Below are 21227 nucleotides of genomic sequence, written 5' to 3'. Positions count from 1 at the left end.
TCCGAGCTTCTTTTGGATGGTTTATTAATAAATGGTAAAAAATATACCGTTTGACGAAATTATTTTCTATATATTATGCAACGAGAACATAAACATCACATACAATAAAATAAATAAAAAAAAATAAAATAAAGATAAACAAAAGTCACAGAACTCAGGTTAAAACAAACAATTCTATGCAAAAAAGGGTATACTCATAATAATAAGATGGCAATGAGTCATTAAATATTTAGCTAAGAATAAATTCAGAAGGATTTACATCGAGGGCAGTGAGTATTGATTCTGTTGTAAGGGGAATATCTGAAAAAAAAAAGATACTTAATTGACATTAGAGAGACTTACCAAAATTCATGTGGTGTTAAGTATTTTATTTTTTTATTATTATGACCTACACTTCGTAACGGTGATTCTACGAAACAATGTCTCTATACGTTAAAAAAATACTGTGATTAACACGGGAAAACGTTAGCGTTATAATAAAAACTCTTTTTATTACTTACCAACGTTAATCCATTTTGAAATATCATAGCCCGAGTCCTTCCTAGAGTCCACAATACATTTCCTTAAAGCATATATGATGCTATGAGCAGTACATATACCCATTTCTCCGACAGCTGAAATAGTAGATTGGAAAATTTTAAAGACTAAGTCTTTTAGCTAATTAAGATGGATATGCACAAGGTCTTTTAAAATACTACAGTATGGTAAAAGAATGTAAATGATTACGATTACATTTCGATCCTAGTACGCCCTTAGGGTTCTTGGAGTTATATCTGAAATAAGTTCTTGTGTCTATTGCAATGTCTTTTGCAAGAAAGACTTCGTAGTGTAGGGCGTCATTGTTAAGTAATTTTCCGCTCGTTTTGTCGTATATAAACTTTTCTTTCGTAAAGTAACTGCAACCCTGGATAAAAGCCCCTTCCACCTAAAAGAAAAATGAACAAAATTCAAAAACAATTCTAGCAAATGAATTCATATATAAAAATCCATTATAATTTTACCTGTCCAACATCAATCTTAGGATTAGCACTTAACCCAACGTCTTCTAAAATATCTTGTCTGAGTATTTGGAAGCTTCCCGTTAGGACATCCATTTCAACTTCCAAGGCCACAACAGCATATGCGCTGTAACCTTTTAAATCAGGTTCCATATCAGTCATCATATATTTAGCTGACAGATCTATTTCCCTCTTTGCGGCCTCTTGTATAAGTTCTAACCAAGAAGCATTTTTTAGTTCATCATTCAGCGGTTTTAATCTTCCCTTAATTGTTTCACAAGCCTTAATTATTGCATAACAAACGCTTTCACTAGCAATACTGGAACCCGTAAAGACCTCATTGTTACATACAAAAGAGTAATTAGAGATCACTGAAACTTTTTCTAGTGGTATTCCTAGTGTATATGCGCAAACTTGTGCTGCCTTGGTGTTAAGGCCTTGCCCCATCTCTATACCACCGGAAGTGATAGTCACTGTTCCATCTCCTCTGTATATTGAAACCAGTGCTGAATAATTTCCATAATATTCAACTGGAAAGAGCATTATATTTAAGGTAATTCCCCTCTTTATCCATCGATTGTTTTTGTTGAATAAATTGATATTTTCTTCTCTGTTTTTGTAGTCGGCCATGGTTTTTAATTTTTCTATGAGAATAGGAAGGTCCGTGTCTGTCATGTTAACCAATCGAACATCCGTTGGATCTTTGTGGAGCTCATAAGCAATATGCTCCATTATGTTTTCCATTGAAGAAATACCTTCCATGGTCCCTAGAGACATAAAATTATCTATAGAATCTTTTATTACATTTCGTTTCAACTTGTTTATGACGTCACCTTACATGATTTAAAATTGAAGGAATAAGTTTGAAAAATAATTTTCTATTTTAATTTTTTTTTTGTATTTTTACTCACCAGGAGCTCTCGCAAAAGTATTTGATGGAGTATCAGTTCTAACGTTGAATGTTTTTACGTCGTAAAAATCCCTGTTGTAACATATGCCAAAACCACCCAAAGAGTAACTTAATATATTCTCATTTTGTGAGCAACCACAGTCTTCATTAATTACGGCTTTCAAATACTGGATCTTACCCTCGTCATTTACTCCCACCTGATTACGAACGAAAACAAAATAATATACAAGGAATACTTTAATAAACATACAATCAACGATAAATGACAGTAATAAAAATAATTAAACCTCATATATACACTGAGTCGGCAGTCTCCCTCCTGCTATGCTAATGTTGGTTTCGAATGGTAATATAAATCTGCATGGTAGATCTAGTTTGTGGGCGACAAGAGCGGAGGCGCAGGCGACTTGTACGTTGCGTGATATCTTCCCGCCGAAGCCCCCGCCAAGACGACGAACCATCACGAGCACCCTTGGATATAACCAAACAGTTTAAGAAGTCCATTCAGACGAATTGACTGTAGCGTTATTATCAAATTAGGTATTAGTTCTACATACTTGCTCTCGGGTATACACAACGACCGAGATATAGCAGACTGTGTTAGATCTATCCACTGACTCGAATCGTGTACTTCCAATCCTTTATCAACGGGTACTACCAAACAACTAAGAGTTTCCATATAGTAATGATATTGTCCTCCTATTTCATACGTGCCTTTAATAACTTTTGTCACATCTTCCCCTTTTCCTTTAGAGGTGAGAACATCACCGGTGACAACTCTAGTACTATCTTTCGTTGCCTGATCAATTGTTAAAACAGGGGGTATACTTTTTACATTCTTATAGGTTACTTTGACCCACTTTGCAGCTCTGACAGCCAAATCTTGTGTATCGGCTACAATTATTGCAATAGGCTGGCCATAAAATTTAATGTTTTTATCCGCTAAAATTTCCTCATCTTCAGTTTGTAACTGATATCCAGGATAGATGAACGAGTTTTTGCCTGGTATATCCTTTGCTGTGAATAAAGCTATGACGCCGTTTTTCTCCTGAAAAAAGTTTTCGCCTGAGAAAATGCTCATAGCATCAAATATTCAGATGTTTTTGCTGTTGTGTGTTGTTGTGCTGGGTGCTCCGACTGGGGCCTCCCTACCTTATAGCAGACTACAGTTTCTAGGGATCATTTTTTCTGGCACTGGAGATTCAGTGTTGACAATGTCCCAGCTATTTGTAGGTATAAGCGTGATGTGCGGACACGGCTATTTGGTAATTTCTTTTCTCGTGTTCTAACGCCTATATAATTGTTAGTGTTACTAGAAACTGTGTGAACTCCAACATACCAACGGCTACCATTTACCATCACTCAGTTTGTTTTGCTGCGCAGTTGTCGCACACAGTGCGGTTTCAAAATAATTTGCCACCGCGAACGTTCACGATATAGAATAAGTTCAAGTTTCCTCGTAGGCATAGAATGCTGTTGTTCAACAGTGTAGTGAACATGTATTTGAAGGTAGAAAAGCGCAAGTGATACCTCTGGCATTGCAGGTATCGATAATTTACGGTAACCGCTTAGCATCAGGCGGGCCGTACATATATTTCCCACCAACATAGTGTATAAAAGTAACACATTAAGCTCAAATACGTTTTTATTTTTTTCTTTATACTAAACTGAATTCATACATACCAAAGCATCGCTTGCATCAATAACGTCAACATCTCCATTGTGTACTGTAGAAAGCACGAAGGCAGCGAACACTTCATTGGGCATGGTAGGTATATCATTAACGAATTGCGCTTCACCAGATGCTTGAATAATCGCTTCCAACTTATCTACTGGTTGGTTAAGAGGGAAAAGAGAACTGTCTGTTTGAAAATGCTGCTCTCCCCTAGATACAGGTCGCGTTAAGTTTTGTCCTCCCGAATGGTATTTAGAATTCGTCAAATTAGCTGGGGTTATGCTGAGAATAAACTGAAAAACAATCGAGACATTTGAATTTAAACTTACAGTTGCTCACAAGACGGAAGAAATATGAACAATAAAGTTACTTTATAAAATAGTCCAACAGCTAATTTTCTTCGAACTTTAGGCGAAGGTTTGGAAGGATCATCATCAGGTGCGACTTCTCTATTTAAAATATTAATAGCATTTTGTAATGTTTCATTGCAATATATATTTTTCCTTTGTAAATACTTCTCAGTTTGTATGGCGTGAATAAAATGTCCCGAGATGTTTCCGTAAACGATGGTAGCTTTTTCAATTTTATTCGTTCCAGAATTCAATTTTATATTAAATACAGCATTCACTATGGCCAGTGCATTTTGATTTCTTGGCATAATCTAAAGTGTACATAAGCCGGATTAGTTATTATAAAAACAAAGGCCATTTTATAATATATTTAATAAATAAGACCTTGTAGCTTCTTATAATATGATTAGCTCCCAGGGGTGGCAATTCAAAGTTTACAATTAATTTTCCATTCATGTCAAATTCTAAGAATTCTTGCATAGTCAAGCTTGATTGTGTACCCGAATCAGAGCCTGAAAAATCAAAGAAACAATATTTTAAATACAACAAAAATTCTATATAAACATGAATTTCAAATATGAATTTTGGTACCATAATAGAAAAGTGTGTTATTTGAATTGCTTCAACAAATAAATATTTTTAAATGTATAATTTTTATTTACGTAATTAATAATTATGGATGATTAAAATTGCCAGGTGTCATCTGTGCAAGTGCAGTGACAACAATGAGTGTTGGTTGGTATAAATAGAGGCGAGGGTACAGACTAACAACTTTCTCACTCAAGTCGTTTGCCGGGATTGGACCTCTTCGAAATAAAGAATTTTTCAAATCGTTTACGAGGTTACCTCCAAAAGCTCGACAGACTGACCATAATCAAAAATAAGGTCATCTGTGACGTCAATAATGTTGATTTTGTTGTAAATCTGACATGTCTTATTGCGGTTTTTATTCTTGTTACTATATTTGTTATGTCTATCTGTCTGATGTCTGTGTGATTATGTATTTCTAGACTGTGTATGACAAAAAGTAAATAAATTTTAAACAAAATAAATCTTTTGCAGACTCCTTTTACCATATTAGTAAAGGGTAACAGGTAGTGTAAACATGAAATAGTTAATCATTTTCAATCTCGTGCGCTTTGTATTTATAAGTTTTAGTTTATTAACTCTTTATGGCACACCATAAACATAAATAACACAATACAAGCTTTCATTTATGTTATTACACAACGTAATGTGTAATGACTTTCACAAAAATAGACGTTCTTATCGCCTACTATTCATCTATATTTTTTAACAAAGAAAAAATCAGACGACGCGGCGTTTTGTTTTCATTTACATTGAAAGAACCAAACTGATATCATTAAAATTACAATTTTTTTTATAACTTAAATATAAAAATATAATAAAGACAATAAGCATTCTATGACTGTTGCAACCACGTTATAGTTACATTTAATAATACTAAGATTAAAAAATATTAACTTACGGATATTGACAATTGTACCGACGGATTCAAAAAGGAGGAACACGTCTGATTGATAAGATCTCATCATGTGTTTCAGCATTACATTGCCAGCTACTGAACCAATCTGGAAGAGATAAAATGTTTCCAAGATAATTTTATTAAAATAAAACGAAATTTAAAATGATTGCCCAAGGTAACTCGTTGCTTAAAAAAAGTATTAATCCCTAACGAAATAGTGACCTCTCTAACGGGAATATGCGCCACTAAATCTAAATGCTTCGCGAATACGTCTAAATAGCGGAACTCTTCTCTGTCCGCTGCAACGTTTCTAAACAGAATCAGACAGTCTTCGAGTGAAATGTTTGCTCCGAGTATCAAGTTCTGATCGATACTATGCTGTTTTAAAGCCACCACATTGCTGATGTCTATCAAAATTGGTGGATACTCAAAGTTCTTTATAGCAGCTGTAAGTAAAGCACCAATTATTTTATATCTGTCTGCTATGATATCAAACACGACAAATTGTTATGAATTCTGATAGGAAATACCTTTGCCAGTGTTACCGTCGATAATCATATAATGTTCACTGGAATAATTTCTGAAAAGGTCAAAGATCTGATCTATTTCAAATACTTTGTAGAAGATTTTATCGTCGTAACGAATAACTATAATTTCATTAGCGTTCTTTACATCCGAAACAATACTCCAGTCACTGTCGCTGGAGACAGAAGAACATTTTTGTCGACAAATTTTAGCCTTATCTTTCATGCAAACTGATAAGTCTTCGATGTCTTTTACGGCTTTGCATAGTTCGGGGGTAGGGTTAGAAGCGAAAGACTTCACTGTGTCCAAAATCGGCCTGAATCCTGTACACCTGCATGTGTTGCTACCGAATGAGTTTTCAAGTTCCAACATTGACAGGTTCTTGTCTTTCAAGCTGAAAAAAACAATATGTACCACATTACGAACTTAAAAATATCAAAATAAAAAAAATGCCTTTCTAATAGGTACATGAAATAAGAATATTAAGCCTAATATAAGAAACGATTAAAGATATAATTTAAAATTTACCTATTCCATAGAACAAATATCTATTTCATAATTATATGTTATATTTTAATAAAAATATTACTTTGACAAATTTTATTTGTACAGATGATGCGATGAAAATTATTCAAACGTTTACAATAACACGAAAAGTTACACCTGTATAAATATTTTGTTGATAATGATAGTACTTGATAATAAAAAAAAAATAATTATAAACTACCTCTGAAAATATTAAAAATTTGTGACGAGAACCCAAAAGAACTACTTAAAGTTACTGGTTTGGTGATTTTCCCAGACAAAATTAGGTTAATAGACACCCATTACAAAATATACAATAAATTAATTATTCTTAGAGAATAATCTCAACGACTTTGTTCATTTCCAAGTAATTTTTAAATTTTATTTCGTAGAATAATCAATAGTAACAGGAAAATGTAGTCGTAGTACATATAATATAACAAAGTCCCACCGCTCCGTCCGTCTGTCTGTCTGTTCGCGATAAACTCAAAAATTACTACACCGATTTTCAAGGGGGTTTCACCATTCGATAGCGTGATTTTTGAGGAAGGTTTTAGTATACAATTTGTTAAGTTTTTGTATTTTTTTGTGTGTTTATTAAGGTTATTTGTTGATGGTGAAGGAAACAAATGAGCCATAGGGCAGCTTTTAACGAAAACACTGTCTAAAGCCTTTGAGATATAACAAAATAGTGTAATGTCACATAAAGCGCGGGGTCAGATATTTCAAGTTGCGGAGGAAGACTTAAGCACACAGTGGTGTCACTATTGCTATTATTGTTGTATACAAAGAAATATATATATTTTTTATATACAACCTGTTTTTAAAATAAAAAATACAGAATAACTTCGTTTAAATTAAAAATGTGTTTAAAAACAAAATAATGAAATTTTTGTTTTTCTTGGTTTAACTGAAAAAGTATGCACTCAATCAATTTTAAGTAACATAGGCTATTTTTATATTTTGGTGAAGAAACCGTGGCAAGCCGGGGCAGGTACCCAGTCCTTAATAAAGCCTGGTCTTACAACGACACTAGAAGGTTATAGCTTGTTCTTTTTTGTTATTATCACCTCTGTCACTTCAAATTAGGACGTGTTGTTCTCAGTGAATAAATTATATAAATATTTTTGAAAGATATAGAAGTTATTTAAAAAATAGTAGCCCAACTGAGGCATAAATTTATGCTTTTAGTAATTGGTCAATAAATAAGAACCTCACATGAGAAAATTATCTGGGATAACAATCCATTTCTTATGATTATAAAGTTGTTGCTTAGAAGTCAACTAAATGATACTCACGATAGAGTTACCATGAATTGGCGTTTAACAAAATGGACGTTGTAATTTTATAAAATAAATAAAGCTTGATTTAGTGATTTTTAGAAAATCAGATAAAAAAATAACAGAAAAAAGCTTATGTTTTATACTACGAGTTTTAATTATTTTCAAAACTGCATAAATCCGACGTTTTGGTTACTATTGCAGTAACCGTGATCACGGTCAGACGAGATGAAAAAAGTATTGAAATAAAACAAATAAATAGATACTCATAGATGGGAGATAGTGTAATGCGCCTAGGCTCATTACACTATCTAGGCTCATTATCTATCTGTCTTTTAAATGGATAAGGATTTTTTTGACTATCTTATAAACTCCACGTAATTGGATTCCATTCGCATATTGTTGGGAAAATATATCCCAAAAACGATACAAGTTTAGACGTATTCACATATTATTTAAACTTAATATCAATTTTCGGACAAAAAAGTTAACCCACCTATGCAACTGCATCACCCAGCCGGGTGTACAGAACCCGCACTGAGTTCCATTGAATGCCGCGATCCGTGTCTGCTCCTCGCTGTACCCATCAAGACGGTTTCCTACAGCTTCAATGGTCGTTATGTCCCAGCCGTGACACGACAACACCAGCACCAGACACTGGACAAAAAATAATAAGATTACTTGGTCTTGACTGTTACTGTCAAGGCTGTCTTTATAAAACAAAGATTGTCGTGAACGGGTTCACAGCTTATAGCGCACTTTAATTATTCCACAGAAGTATATGCAAATATTTAATTAGTTCAAAATTCATTGCACATAAATTCATATCTAAACTGACATAATTGCTCAGAAGTATTAAAAGTGACTGTTGTTTAAAAACATAAAATTTGTAAAAGAAGCCCAGTGACATTAAGACTCCCAGTACGACTTGTTTTGCTTAGAGTAATATAATTTTTCTTGTTGTTTTAGCATTTATTGTTATAGCGGTAACAGAAATACATCTTTAAATTCAAATATAAAAGAAAAAAATACTTTATGTATATCGATATTTCTTGTTATAGCGAATAAACGTTATCTGTGAAAATATCAGGGTGGATGACTTACAGTCTGGTAACAGACGAATAGACGGACGTACAGAGCAGTCTTTGTCTCAGTATCATTTTACCATTTGGGTATGGAACCCAATTTTAATGACAATAACCGATATTCTGATATTTTTTATATTACATCTACTTGTTATATAAAAGTACACTATAACTAACAAAGAATTATGTTTTAATTTCCTTTATAGACTTAACGTTTATGTACCATGTATTCCTTTAATAATAAGTCTATTGTTAGTATAATAGTATATTTTATGCGATATACAATAAAAAAGTAATGTGTGTATTATTCAACATTTTCTATACGTATGAATATTAATAACATGTTTCTCTAAATGCAAATTTATTCCATGCTGCGTGCCCAATATAATTATCAATACTTTAACATTGATAATATATAAAAAAAATAAAATTATAAAAGTCAATGCTTGAAGGGACTGGTCGTTTAGTCACTCGAATAACCAATTTTATAACTTACAAACCGAATAAAAAAAATGATTATGGCGTATAGTTTATTGAACCCACAATAAGTAAGTGCACTGTACAAGTTAATGTATTGATTACTTTTAAAGCGGGGAAATAATAAAGGCAGTCGATTAGTATGTTAAATAATACAGGCAGATCGATAATATTGCCTAATGAACCGAAATTATGTTAAAAGTAATCATTACTAAAGATAGTACAGTTTGTATTAAGCAAATTGAATTTACATAAGAATGACATAATCGTGTTTAAAAAGGTAGTTAATCGATCTACGCAATATGGCACATAAACATGTAAAGTGTAAATTTTTTTAGTTTGTTTTAAATAATTTTATTTTATGTTATCAATATGATGATAATTACTTGTTTATGTTGTCATACCAGATAATTTGACATTAACATGTAATTCCTCTAAAATCCTTAATTTCAAAAATTAGTTCAGTACGGAATTAAAATATTAATTTATATTAAAAGATACTTATGTTTATTGAAGATGTAAGGTATATTAAAACAACGGGAACACTCACTGAATTGACGGAGAAGGTTTCTATGGTACCGGTGGTGGGTCGTTTGGCAGTGACGTTAACGATGCAGACACCGCAGACTCCTTGATAACACATAGCCTTCGTGCCTGGCAGTCCTAGGGTGTACCTCAGGAAGGCGAAGAGTGTTGTCTCGATCGGTACGGAACCGCTGACTATAAACAAAAGAACAATTCATCTTTCGAAATTTCATACATTTTTAAAGTATGACCTGACAAAGCCGGACTATGTTTAGTTCAGCCTTCACTCTGAAGTTTCCGAATTTAAAGAACTTATAATATCATAGGAAAATACTTTGAGTTTTTTGTTAGTGACAGCTAGACGTAATATTATTTATAATACAAGATTTTTTCCCTAATAAAGTATACAATACTTTATTATATTTACAATCTAGCCTATTGACTAATAAGTAAATAAATTTGACCTAAATTACTACATTAACATATGTTCTAAGAATGTGTCCAGTAACACGTACTTAGTCTTTGTTAAGTCGAAGACACTTTGTTCATGTGTTTTAAATACGCGGCACTTATCACTGAATTTATTTGACAATAAAAACACCAGTGGCGTAACTACACTGTTCGAGGCTCGTGGCAAAGTTCTTTGGATGCCCCCCCCCCCCCCCCCAGTTATAAAAAAGGTGAACGTTTAATAATAGTACTTTTTTTTTTTATAATACTTATTTATACACTTTTATACACACACACACACACATATATATTTAAAAACTATTACTACTAATAAAATTATTAATACTAACACAAATAAAAACTTTGTAAACAAATATTTTTCTCTCAGAAATAAAAGGAATTTACATATGAACAGTCATCCCCTCTTTTTACCCATTCTCCCCCATTTTTTGTGATAAAAAGTAGCCTATGTTCTTTCGTTTATCATAAAGTGTCTAAATACAAAGTTTCACTGTTACAGCTTTAAAAATGACGAATTTCCATATGAACATTTATCCCCTCTTTTTACCCATTCTCCCCTATTTTTTGCAATAAAAATTAGCCTATGTTGTTCCTCAGGGTCTATTCTATCTCTGTACCAAATTTCATCAAAATCGGTTCCCTGGTTTAGGCGTGAAAGCGTAACAGACAGACAGACAGAGTTACTTTCGCATTTACAATATTAGTATGGATGTGTTAATATAAATGTTGGGAATTTTCCTCTGACCTGGGGCCCCTTCCGGCTGGGGGTCCGTGGCATTTTGCAGACTTGCCACCCTATAGTTACGCCACTGAAAAACACTACCCTAGCTGAAACGGCTTTGTTCGATTCAGTCTTGTTACTATATTAGTGGTATGAAGGAACTGGATGGCTTCGACATTCACGTGATGATGAAGTCTCTTTTCATGGGCTTCGGCATATTTTTGTATGACTTGATCTACGGCGTCCATGTTCAGGTCTCGATGTAGATCACAGTTACGAATGTACCAGGGTGCATTGACAATATCCCTGAGCACTTTATTTTGGAAGCTTTATAATACTAGATGATATCACAAAAGAAAAGAAAATGTAACGATAAGTGATAAGCAACCTACATTGGTAATACTAAAATAAATACAAATATTAGTCAGTAAAATATTTTCCCCTAATTTTTTTGTATGCTGTTTTCTACAGTTTTCTTGTTTATATATAAGTTATAAATATAATTATTTTGATATCTCTCATATAGGGAGAATAAAAATGGAGTTGAGGTCTATTTTTCGAAAAATGAGCTCTCAAATCTATTTTAGAGCAGATGACGAAAATACATCTGTTGATTTGTTAAGATACTTTTTCAACCTTCATCCACCCTTCGGAAAACACAAAATAAATACAAGAAAATAGAAAAAAGAAAAAAAAATCGGTGAGATATTGATTTACGTTGGTAGAAATTGCACTCCTTTTTTACTAAAATGTTGATATTTAATAAAATCGTTGATAAGACAAGCCTCACCCAAACCATCACCGGCGTAGGATGGTACCTTTCCGATCATTTGAGCAGCTTCTTTAGAACTTTGCGACATACATTTCATCGTTTTGATTATTTTAGAGTTCTTCAATAAAAAAAAATTAATAAGTAAAAAGGATATTTCTGTGCATTTTACCTGTGTACCTGTGTTAACACAGAAAAGGTTTTGATCGATTCACTTTTTTTAATGTTAAGATTGATTTAGAGCATGTCCTCTCTATTGATAATAAGCAGCGACGCTAGGTCTTGTTTTATAGTATGCGACAAAGTCCTATCGGGAATAGTCCTTTCTAGCTATAAAATATTTTGTTTCCTAAAAGGGTTCCAGCTGACGTTATGATAAAAATATCAATTTTATGTCAGCCTGGAACCACGGCGGTAGGGACCAAGGTCTCTACGGCCACTCCAGTGGACCACCGTGCCCTAATCGCGACTTTAAAGAAGAATAATATCGAGTACCACATCTACGCCGTCCCGGAGGAGCGTAGGCTAACCGTAGTCAACAAAGGTCTCCCCGCACAGATACCCGATGAAATCATTTATGAGGACTATACAACCTCGACATAATTACAAAATCATGTAAATATACGCATCATCATTTTTGTTCCATTATAAAATCTCAAACTTATAATTTAAATCAGTTCGCATTCGGTCACCAAGCATACCGGGCGTTCTCATCAATCAATCAATCATATATTATATCAAATTAATCAATGTACAAAGCATTATCAATTTATATCATTTTACTAAGTGTATAAGCAAGCAAGTGTCCGTACAAGAACCTTCAGTCCCAAAACTTACCGATGTTGGATGTGCATCGCATGTACAGGCTAAACAAAAAACCATTCGACATGGTTTTAGTTCATTTGTCCCTTACCCCAGAAGGTAAGAGAGTCTATAATTTAGCATCCATTTGCCGTCTATCAGGCTTAAAAATAGAGCCCCGAGAAACCGCGACGCCCTTGGACAATGCCTCAGATGCCAATTGTACGGCCATTCGCAACGGTTCTACTACGCACGCCCGCCCTGCGTAAAGTGCCTTTTTTTTGGCACACTGGGAAAAATTGCGTAACGTATCCCCTTCCTAGGGACGGATACGGGTATGTGGGACTCCCCGGGAAATAGATTCCCGGTATACCTACTGTTGAGATAGTACGAAGTTACGTGAGTAGTGCCACCTGGCATATAATATGTGAAACGATTAATTCGTTTAGTTGTCAACATGCGTTCGCCTGAATATCATTGTAATAACTTTGTCTTATTAAAATATAATAATATTCGCATAAATATCACCTCATTATACATCATCCTACAGGTTATGGGCCCAGTGAGTGAAAAACAATCGATTTAGTGCATAAAAGACTAGATTTGAAGTGATTGGACGCTAAAGTATTTTGTCGTAAACAAAGTTATAAACGCGCCATTGTCGTGTTTATGCAAGTGAAGATAACTTAAGGCTTATGTTTCCTTTGTGCTAATTACTGTGCCGAACTATTTACTAAGATATTATTTATTGTTGAGGTGTTTATGTTTTTATTAAGTTGAAGAAGCTTATAATTATGGCTGCATCTATTAAAATCGATCAATTTACTGGTGATAATTATGATACATGGAAGATACATATGCGAGCTATTCTCAAAAAGAATGATCTATGGGAGTATGTATCAGGTGCGATCTTAAAACCGCCACCAAGTGACCCCAAGTATGCAGAATGGATAAAAATGGACGGCAAAGCTGAGTCAGACATTTTGTTAGCGGTCAGTTCAAGCGAGTTAGCTGCATTAGATGGCTTAGAAAGTTCCAGAGCCATTTGGGATAAACTGAAATCCATGTACCAGTCAAGCGGGCCTGCGAGAAAAGCCTCATTATTGAAGAAACTGGTATTGACGCGAATGCGAGAAGAAGATGACCTAAAGAAGCACATCGCAGATTTTTTCGATGCTGTTAAGTAGCTGAGAGAAATTGGTTTGATAGTTATAGACGAACTGCTAGCCATTTTATTGTTATACAGTTTGCCAGATTCGTTTGCTATGTTCCGGACGGCAATAGAATCACGCGACGATTTACCCTCAACTGAATCGTTAAAGGTGAAAATTATTGAAGACTTCGAAGGTCGTAAATCCCAAACGGTTGACCAGGGTGCTATGTTTGTAAAGCGTATCAATAAAAACGCCAATCTGAAGAAGAATTATGATAACCATGGCCGTAAAGCTTATGTTGAATGCTATCGGTGTGGTCGGCGTGGACATATAGCGAGAGATTGCAAGGTCAAGCTTACGGGCAAGCATAAGAAGAGTGCACAGCAATTAGAACGCGATGGCAATAATGAGCGAAAGACAACGATGTTATTGAGTTCTACAGAAGATGTATTACTTGATGAGCAAATAAATCCTATTTGGTGCATTGATAGCAGTTGCACGGGTCATATGTGCAATGAAAAGCAAATGATCGAGGATTTTACGCATCCGGCACGGGTAAAGAAAGCATTTCAGTAGATATGGGCAGTGAAGATCGACAAATTAATTTACAAAAAGTATTCTACGTATCGGATTTACGAACCAGTTTATTATCAGTAGCGAAAGTGACAGATCGCGGGTTCGAGGTTCATTTCAAGAAAAACGGTGCAACTGTACCTGACGGAAATGGGAAGATTCATTTGCGTGCAGATCGTGTTGGGAATTTATATCATGTGCGTATGAGTCAAAATACTGCGAATAAAGTTGAAAATATGAAAAAATCTATAGACATTTGGCATCAACGTCTTGGACATCTCAATGAGCGTGACTTGAAGGCTATGATGAAGAGTGGTCTAGTATATGGCTTAACATTTAATGATAATGAAAAATTGCCTGAATGTGATATATGTGCAAGTGAAAAACTGGCATGTGTACCTTTTCCAAAGTCGAGCGGACAGCGTACAACCGAGTTATTAGAAATCGTGCATAGCGACGTTTTTGGTCCAATGAAGACTCAGTCTTACGGAGGTAAAAAATATTTTGTCACATTCATCGATGACAAATCTAGATGGTGTGAAGTCTACTTTATAGCCAGTAAAAGTGATGTCTTCAATGTTTTTAAAACATTTAAGGCCTATGCAGAGAAATTAACGGGAAAGAAGATAAAGAATCTTCAGTCTGATAACGGCCGTGAATACGTGAACAACGAGTTCGATGACTTTTTGAGGCGAGAAGGTATTAGAAGGATAGTGACAGCGCCTTACAACAAGAAAAATTTTTATTACTCGTGATGTGAAGTTCTTGAATGAAGTGTTTTTTAGACATGAATACAAAGAAATACTTGATCAAGAAGAAAATATAGCTAGTGAACTAATAGATATAGAATTGAATGAGCCTGTTTCAGGTAATAGCACGAAGAGCGAATACCGAAAAATACTAAGAGTAAAGACAGATGGAGTTAGAACTAGAAGGTCACTTGACAGAGCAGACGAATCAGATTTTGATAGAAATTAATTAATATAAGACTCATGACTTCGAGGGGAGGTGTTGAGATAGTACGAAGTGACGTGAGTAGTGCCACCTGGCAGATAATATGTGAAACGATTAATTCGTTTAGTTGTCAACATGCGTTCGCCTGAATATCATTGTAATACCTTTGTCTTATTAAAATATAATAATATTCGCATAAATATCGCCTCATTATACATCATCCTACACCTACTAAAAAAACCCAGTGGCGCTCCGACCTTGCTTGACTGACCGGGGGCTGGGAATCCGGTTTACATCCAGCCCCCCGCCTGCGATTACCTGCTTTGCGGCAGACCCCTCACGCCCCCCCCCCCGAGTGGGGGAGGGCTATGTTGTGGCCGAAGCGCACGGCCATCTCTGGCCGTCGCTAGAGGTGTGCGTTGTGATGCTGGCGGTAGCACCCCCGCGCTAGCCGCTTGCCGCACACCCCCAGAGGCGGGTGAAGGTGGACGGTGTGTGCGCCGCCCTCCGCCCCTTCTTCTTCTGCGGAGCGCTGGTGCGATGGGATCGTCCTCGACTGTGTAAAGTGTCTGGGTGACCACGCCACGTCAGATTGTAGCAGGGTCTTGCCTATGGAGAAGCCGCCCAGCTGCGTCCTATGCGACTAGCAGGGTCATCCCGCGAATTTTCACGGAAGTCCCACGGCGCCGCACTGGGCGAAAGTTGGGCGACACCCCAACAAAGCCCAGGTGCCGGCTTCCATCTCTGCTGCCTCCCCTGAAACTAACGCCTGGCAAGGGCCCAGCGTTACACAAGAACCGACAGCCCCTCAGGCACTCCAGGCCCCTAAGGCATAAAGGGTACTCCAGACCCCTAAGGCACAATGGGTGCCCCAGGCCCCTAAGGCACCCCAGGCTCTTAAGGCTACACAGACCTATACACACACACTGCCTATGCCGGCGAAGACGAGGTCCCGTTTCATACACGTCGCTCCGGCGTTCTGCCGTCGGGGGCCGTCATGCATCCCATCACCCGATGCCATCCTCCCCTTCAACGACGGTTCAAGTTCTTATTAGAAGTACTTCTTTCAACCAACTTAGACTACCTTACCAGAGTTCCCCTGTTATTTTAAACTTAATACAAGACATATTTCAAAGAGTACGCACACGAAACTGACCAATACTTTTTGTTTTGTAAAAGTGGTATAAATAGATAAAGAAATTTATTTCCTTTAAGCGCGATCACTTCAACGATTGCGTTCCATTTTACTTTAGAAAGTATAGAGTTGTTTAGTGTCTTGTTTTTACTGACTCAATAATATAGATTACGAATGATAAAAACATTGTGTATTAGAATAATAAATACGAGTTTTCTAAACTTATAATTATAATTCGTTCTAAGATCCTGTTTTGTTCTAAATACATACAAGTAAGTACATATTAAAGTGAATGATGCATAAAATATTTCAAATAATCTCGGTTACTTTATTCTATAAAAAAGTAAATTGTTCTAAAAGACATGTCAAATTAATGTTATTGATGGTATTTTACGGTTGAAATATTCATTTCTTTTCTATATGTCATACTAAAATAATTTTTATATATGAAAATATACAGAGCAATATTTCTTTTCGTTACAAATTAATTGCTTTCAAACAATCAGAAAGAAATAGGGACTCGTTTCTGAATGCTGTTGAACCGCTATTATACATACGCAACTGTATAAAACGTTAAACAACACAGAATAATAATAAATAGAATAAAAAAGTGAATTTAAGTTTATTTTAAATTATAATAAAAACAAAAAAAAATTTCGTAAGAATAATATGACCTTTAATTTATTTTTGAAATTGTCGAGAACAAAAACTAATGGAAACAAAAAGCCTGGTTTAAAACAGGTAATAATTAAATTAATTTTGAGTGAATTTCATGAAGTAATAAGAACTCTATTTATATCTTTATGTAAGTAATTTTGTGAATGAGAAGTTAATTAGTGTCAAATAGATATGGACTATTCATTTAAATAAAATTAATATTTTGGATTATTTCAATTATTATTAAAAAAAACTAATATTTAATACGATGTAATAACAAAAAAATTAGTAGTAGGCCCGAAAATATTAGCTTTGTTTAAATGGAGATTAGTATTTAAATGTATAAATGAACGATGTTATTTTTAATGACAAGTAATTTTGCATAAGCAGATCTTAACCAGGCAAAATTCTTTACACGATTTTTTTTATTATCTTTTTAATGTATTTTTTTTTTAGTTTTTAGTTAATTTCATAGAAATATGTGCAGTCGAGGTTTTTGTTATTGGATAGTTCCGTAGAGCTATCATGTATTTTCTAGGTAGAAAATTAGTTTGCCCAATTGTAACCCTAAAGGTTAATTAAAAGAATTGATAGTAATAAATGAATATTTAATTTTGGATACTTCCGTAGAGTTATCGTGTATTTTTTAGGTAGTTAATTTGTTTGCCAAATTTTGACCGAAAAGGTTAATTAATTAACCCATTACAAGAAGTATAGTCAAACTACAAACGGGGAATTTCCGGTTTTTCATGCTAACCTCTCCGTAGCGATGTAAACTTGTAGTAGGGACACCGTTTTATTTACTCAACTATATACATAAATACGTAAGTGGAATGTTTTATAGGGAAATACTGTAATATTATATGGAAATACTGTAATATAGTTAAAATGTGATTGCTGCAATTTTATTCTTATAGCTTCTGTTATTTCCATCATTATTGTTGCGGAAGTAAGTAATTCTACGTAAATATTAAGAAACGACTGCAATATGTTTTTTTCACCGTAACAATCAAGAGAAATTCTTATACATTTGTGATACCTAGGATACTAAGAATTAATTGTCATTATACCTGTATAATTAATTAGTTATTTTTCAATACATTAGCTACTTTATGATATGTTAATACCCAAAATTATTCGAGACAGATAATTCTATGATTTGATTATAGTCAAATCATTATTCTTTTTGGTAAATCTATCAATTTTTTTTCTTTCAATTGTTTTAATATTTATCTGCAATACAATCTGCAGTTTACTCAGTATTATGTACGTACATAGTACGTATTTAATAATGTGAAAAAACTTGATTTAATAAAAACGAAATTTTATATCTTAGTCAAATTATTGGACATTTTAGGAACCAGATATCACAAATAATTTTTTATATTTCAATTACTTTTTTATGATACTGAATTTAACTAGAATTATATTATTTATATTATTTAACTAGAAATATGATATTGAATTTAATTAGTTTACGAGACTAAGAATGCTAAAAGTGCATATTAAATATTTTTTTACTATAGTAGAATAAAAAATATACCTGAACATAGTTTCCCGTTTATGGTGAACTCAACACAAGACATATCTCACAACGTTCTCACAACAAACTGAGCAGAAACACTTGCTATAACTGTAAAACCTTCATTAATTTATGTGATCAAAGAGCCGTCACGCACAACTCGCATATGAATTTTACGGCACAGTGATACCAAGTCTCTTATTATTAGTGACTCGCTGAAAAATAGTCGTGTTTTTGATAAACAAAACTAGCACGGTCAAGTTGTTTATTTAATTGGGTATCTAAAAAGCCTATTCATTTCATGAATATATAATAATTTGGAGTTTTTCAGCTTTCTTGTGGCTGTTTTAAAATTTAAGACTCACTTCTTGAGAATAGTGTGAGATCTTATTATTTGTTTGTATATGCATTCTAAGTAAATTAAAATTTTATTTAATGTTTTTTATAAATCGAGAGAGAGATTTTACATTTTAATTGAAAGGCAAAAAAAACATTTATGTTAAGCTTAAAGGAATATAAAAGAAATTACAAATGGATGGGAAAAAATAACATGTGTTAATAATGGTCAAAATAATAAGGAAAAAAAATAAAAAAAGTGCTCTTAATTTTAGTTCAGTTACAATCCAAAAAATGTATTATAATTTAGTAACATGAAGTGCAACCGAATAATTATTTTTATTGATTGATTGAATTGAAATAGATTTTTTTTTAAACCTAAACTTAACATTAACGTAAATTTTCGTATGACAACAATTAATCATCCGTTAAGACAAAGCTAGTTCTTGTACTATTCGTGTCATATAAATATAAGTTAGAATTTAGGTTAATGATATATTGAATGTTTGATATTATATATAAGTACATGGAAACATTTTATTTTACATAATGTAAAATTGCGTTGTTCACGTCTATGGTGTTATGACATATTATCATTAGTTATTTTCTAAGTATTCTCAGCGACGGATTTGGCTAAAAATTTTAAGTTTTATAAAAATATATGTTTTTTTACAAAAAAACTTTTTAATATCGCATTAGCAAACAAAACTTTATAAAAATCTTTTTGCACCCCGCACTGATAATCAAATTTAGAAGTGGTCTGAGATAAGGCTTAGGTCTGAATAATTAAAAAGTTGAAACTGGTTATACGAGTTTTTTGTTTTGGTAAGATCGTAAGTGGATTTTTTTTATAAAAAAATTTAAGTAGTAATTTTTTAGTAGTAGAAAAAAATGCAAAAGTAATATTATTTCTTAGCTTTCTTTCATTGTAAGTTTACTGTCTCCGTAGTAAACGTATAAGTTCTTTGACAGCTTTAAGTATATAAAGTTTATTTATAAGCATATCAAAAATAATTAAAAATCATAAATAATTGTCGTTAAACCATCATATAATGAACATAAAAAAATTAAACATATCCAATTCTGTTTCATAACTTTATTTTAACGCGTATATGTATTGATGTATTAATAATTTAAGGTTTGTACACTGTTAAGGTAACCATTTTAAAATTTTAAAAGTATTATTAGAGCTCTCACTCTGTAATAATTATTTGAATAAGCTGTTATTTATTTTAATGAACCGTTTCCCGCGACTCCGTCTGCGTAAAAAAAAACAAAGAGCAATGAAAAAACTTTTGAGAGTCGCATGCGTCCCGCCCCACCGCGCCTTAATTTCGGTTTCCGGATTCTGTGTTAAAAAGTAGCCTACAGTTACTTCTTGTTACATCAGCTACCTGTCAATAAAAGTCCCATCAAATTCGGTGCAGCCATTTCAAAGATTAGCTGGAACAGAAAGACAGGCAGATAAAAAGTGTAAAAAAGAATTGTTATTTTGGGGTATGTACCGTATATACGCTCATGTGCATGTAATAAAAAACGGTTATTTCAATATTACAAGCAGACACTCTGATTTTATTTTTATTATATATTTTTTTTTATTACTATTCAGACTTATTTAAATTCTGTGATAGTATGATTGAAAATTCGATTTTTTTCTAACAACATTTACGTTGCTTTGTTGCTGTCTTTTCTTTCAATGAGAATAGAAATTTTGCTTGAAGTATTTATAGGCATTATAAATATAAAGGTTCGGAATTATGAATCAATGTAATTAATTTTGAATGCCTTTAATACAACAATAATTGGTATATGGCTTAAGATAGAGTTGGTTTGGAGCAAGTATTGCTTGTATCGTATTTTCTAATAATAGTAATAAAGAATTTGTAACATTTTTACTGACAAGTTTCTTATATCATTCAAATCGTTAAATTTGTTTTGATTTGATCTGTCTTTAAGCCATCGTTAAGTAATTTTATCCAAGAGCAATCTTGATATTTCATGGCCCCAACGTAATTGTGTTTGCGTGTCACTATTTCAAGTCAACATACAGCTACTGCTGTTCACTAATCTTTGCCCATCGATGTTTTTTATCTTCTATAATTTTTACTAAATTTATTCAAGATTTGCTTTCTGTTTTTGTGTTTATCATAGCCATTATATATGTATAACTAACATTATTTGAACTATGAGTTGTAAAATATCACTTAAACTGTCATAGATTGATTTTAGTTACGGTAATTCTAGTCCAGTTTTGATTCGGTTTTTGTATGTCGATGAAACGCTGCTTTGTATTCTTCA

The 21227-nt window shown here is 33.5% G+C and overlaps 1 protein-coding gene across 1 annotated transcript; it reads right to left on the bottom strand.

Moving 5' to 3' along the window:
* Positions 1 to 49: 49 nt before the first annotated feature.
* Positions 50 to 18741, bottom strand: LOC116770759 (uncharacterized). The gene is made up of 16 exons (XM_032662358.2): positions 18615 to 18741; positions 9862 to 10031; positions 8246 to 8406; positions 5950 to 6338; positions 5642 to 5865; positions 5423 to 5525; positions 4318 to 4445; positions 3954 to 4244; positions 3592 to 3876; positions 2466 to 2956; positions 2196 to 2379; positions 1910 to 2105; positions 1002 to 1765; positions 733 to 925; positions 501 to 614; positions 50 to 300 (listed from the first exon to the last, which is right to left on the bottom strand). The coding sequence occupies exons 1-16, from the start codon at positions 18655 to 18657 to the stop codon at positions 230 to 232; spliced, it is 3807 nt and encodes a 1268-aa protein (XP_032518249.2). The 5' UTR covers positions 18658 to 18741; the 3' UTR covers positions 50 to 229.
* Positions 18742 to 21227: the final 2486 nt, after the last annotated feature.

The sequence above is a fragment of the Danaus plexippus genome, chromosome 7, assembly GCF_018135715.1.
Source record: "Danaus plexippus chromosome 7, MEX_DaPlex, whole genome shotgun sequence".
Lineage (NCBI taxonomy): Eukaryota > Metazoa > Arthropoda > Insecta > Lepidoptera > Nymphalidae > Danaus > Danaus plexippus.
The sequence above is the reverse complement of the archived record's forward strand: the minus strand, read 5'-3'. Positions and strand labels throughout refer to the sequence as shown.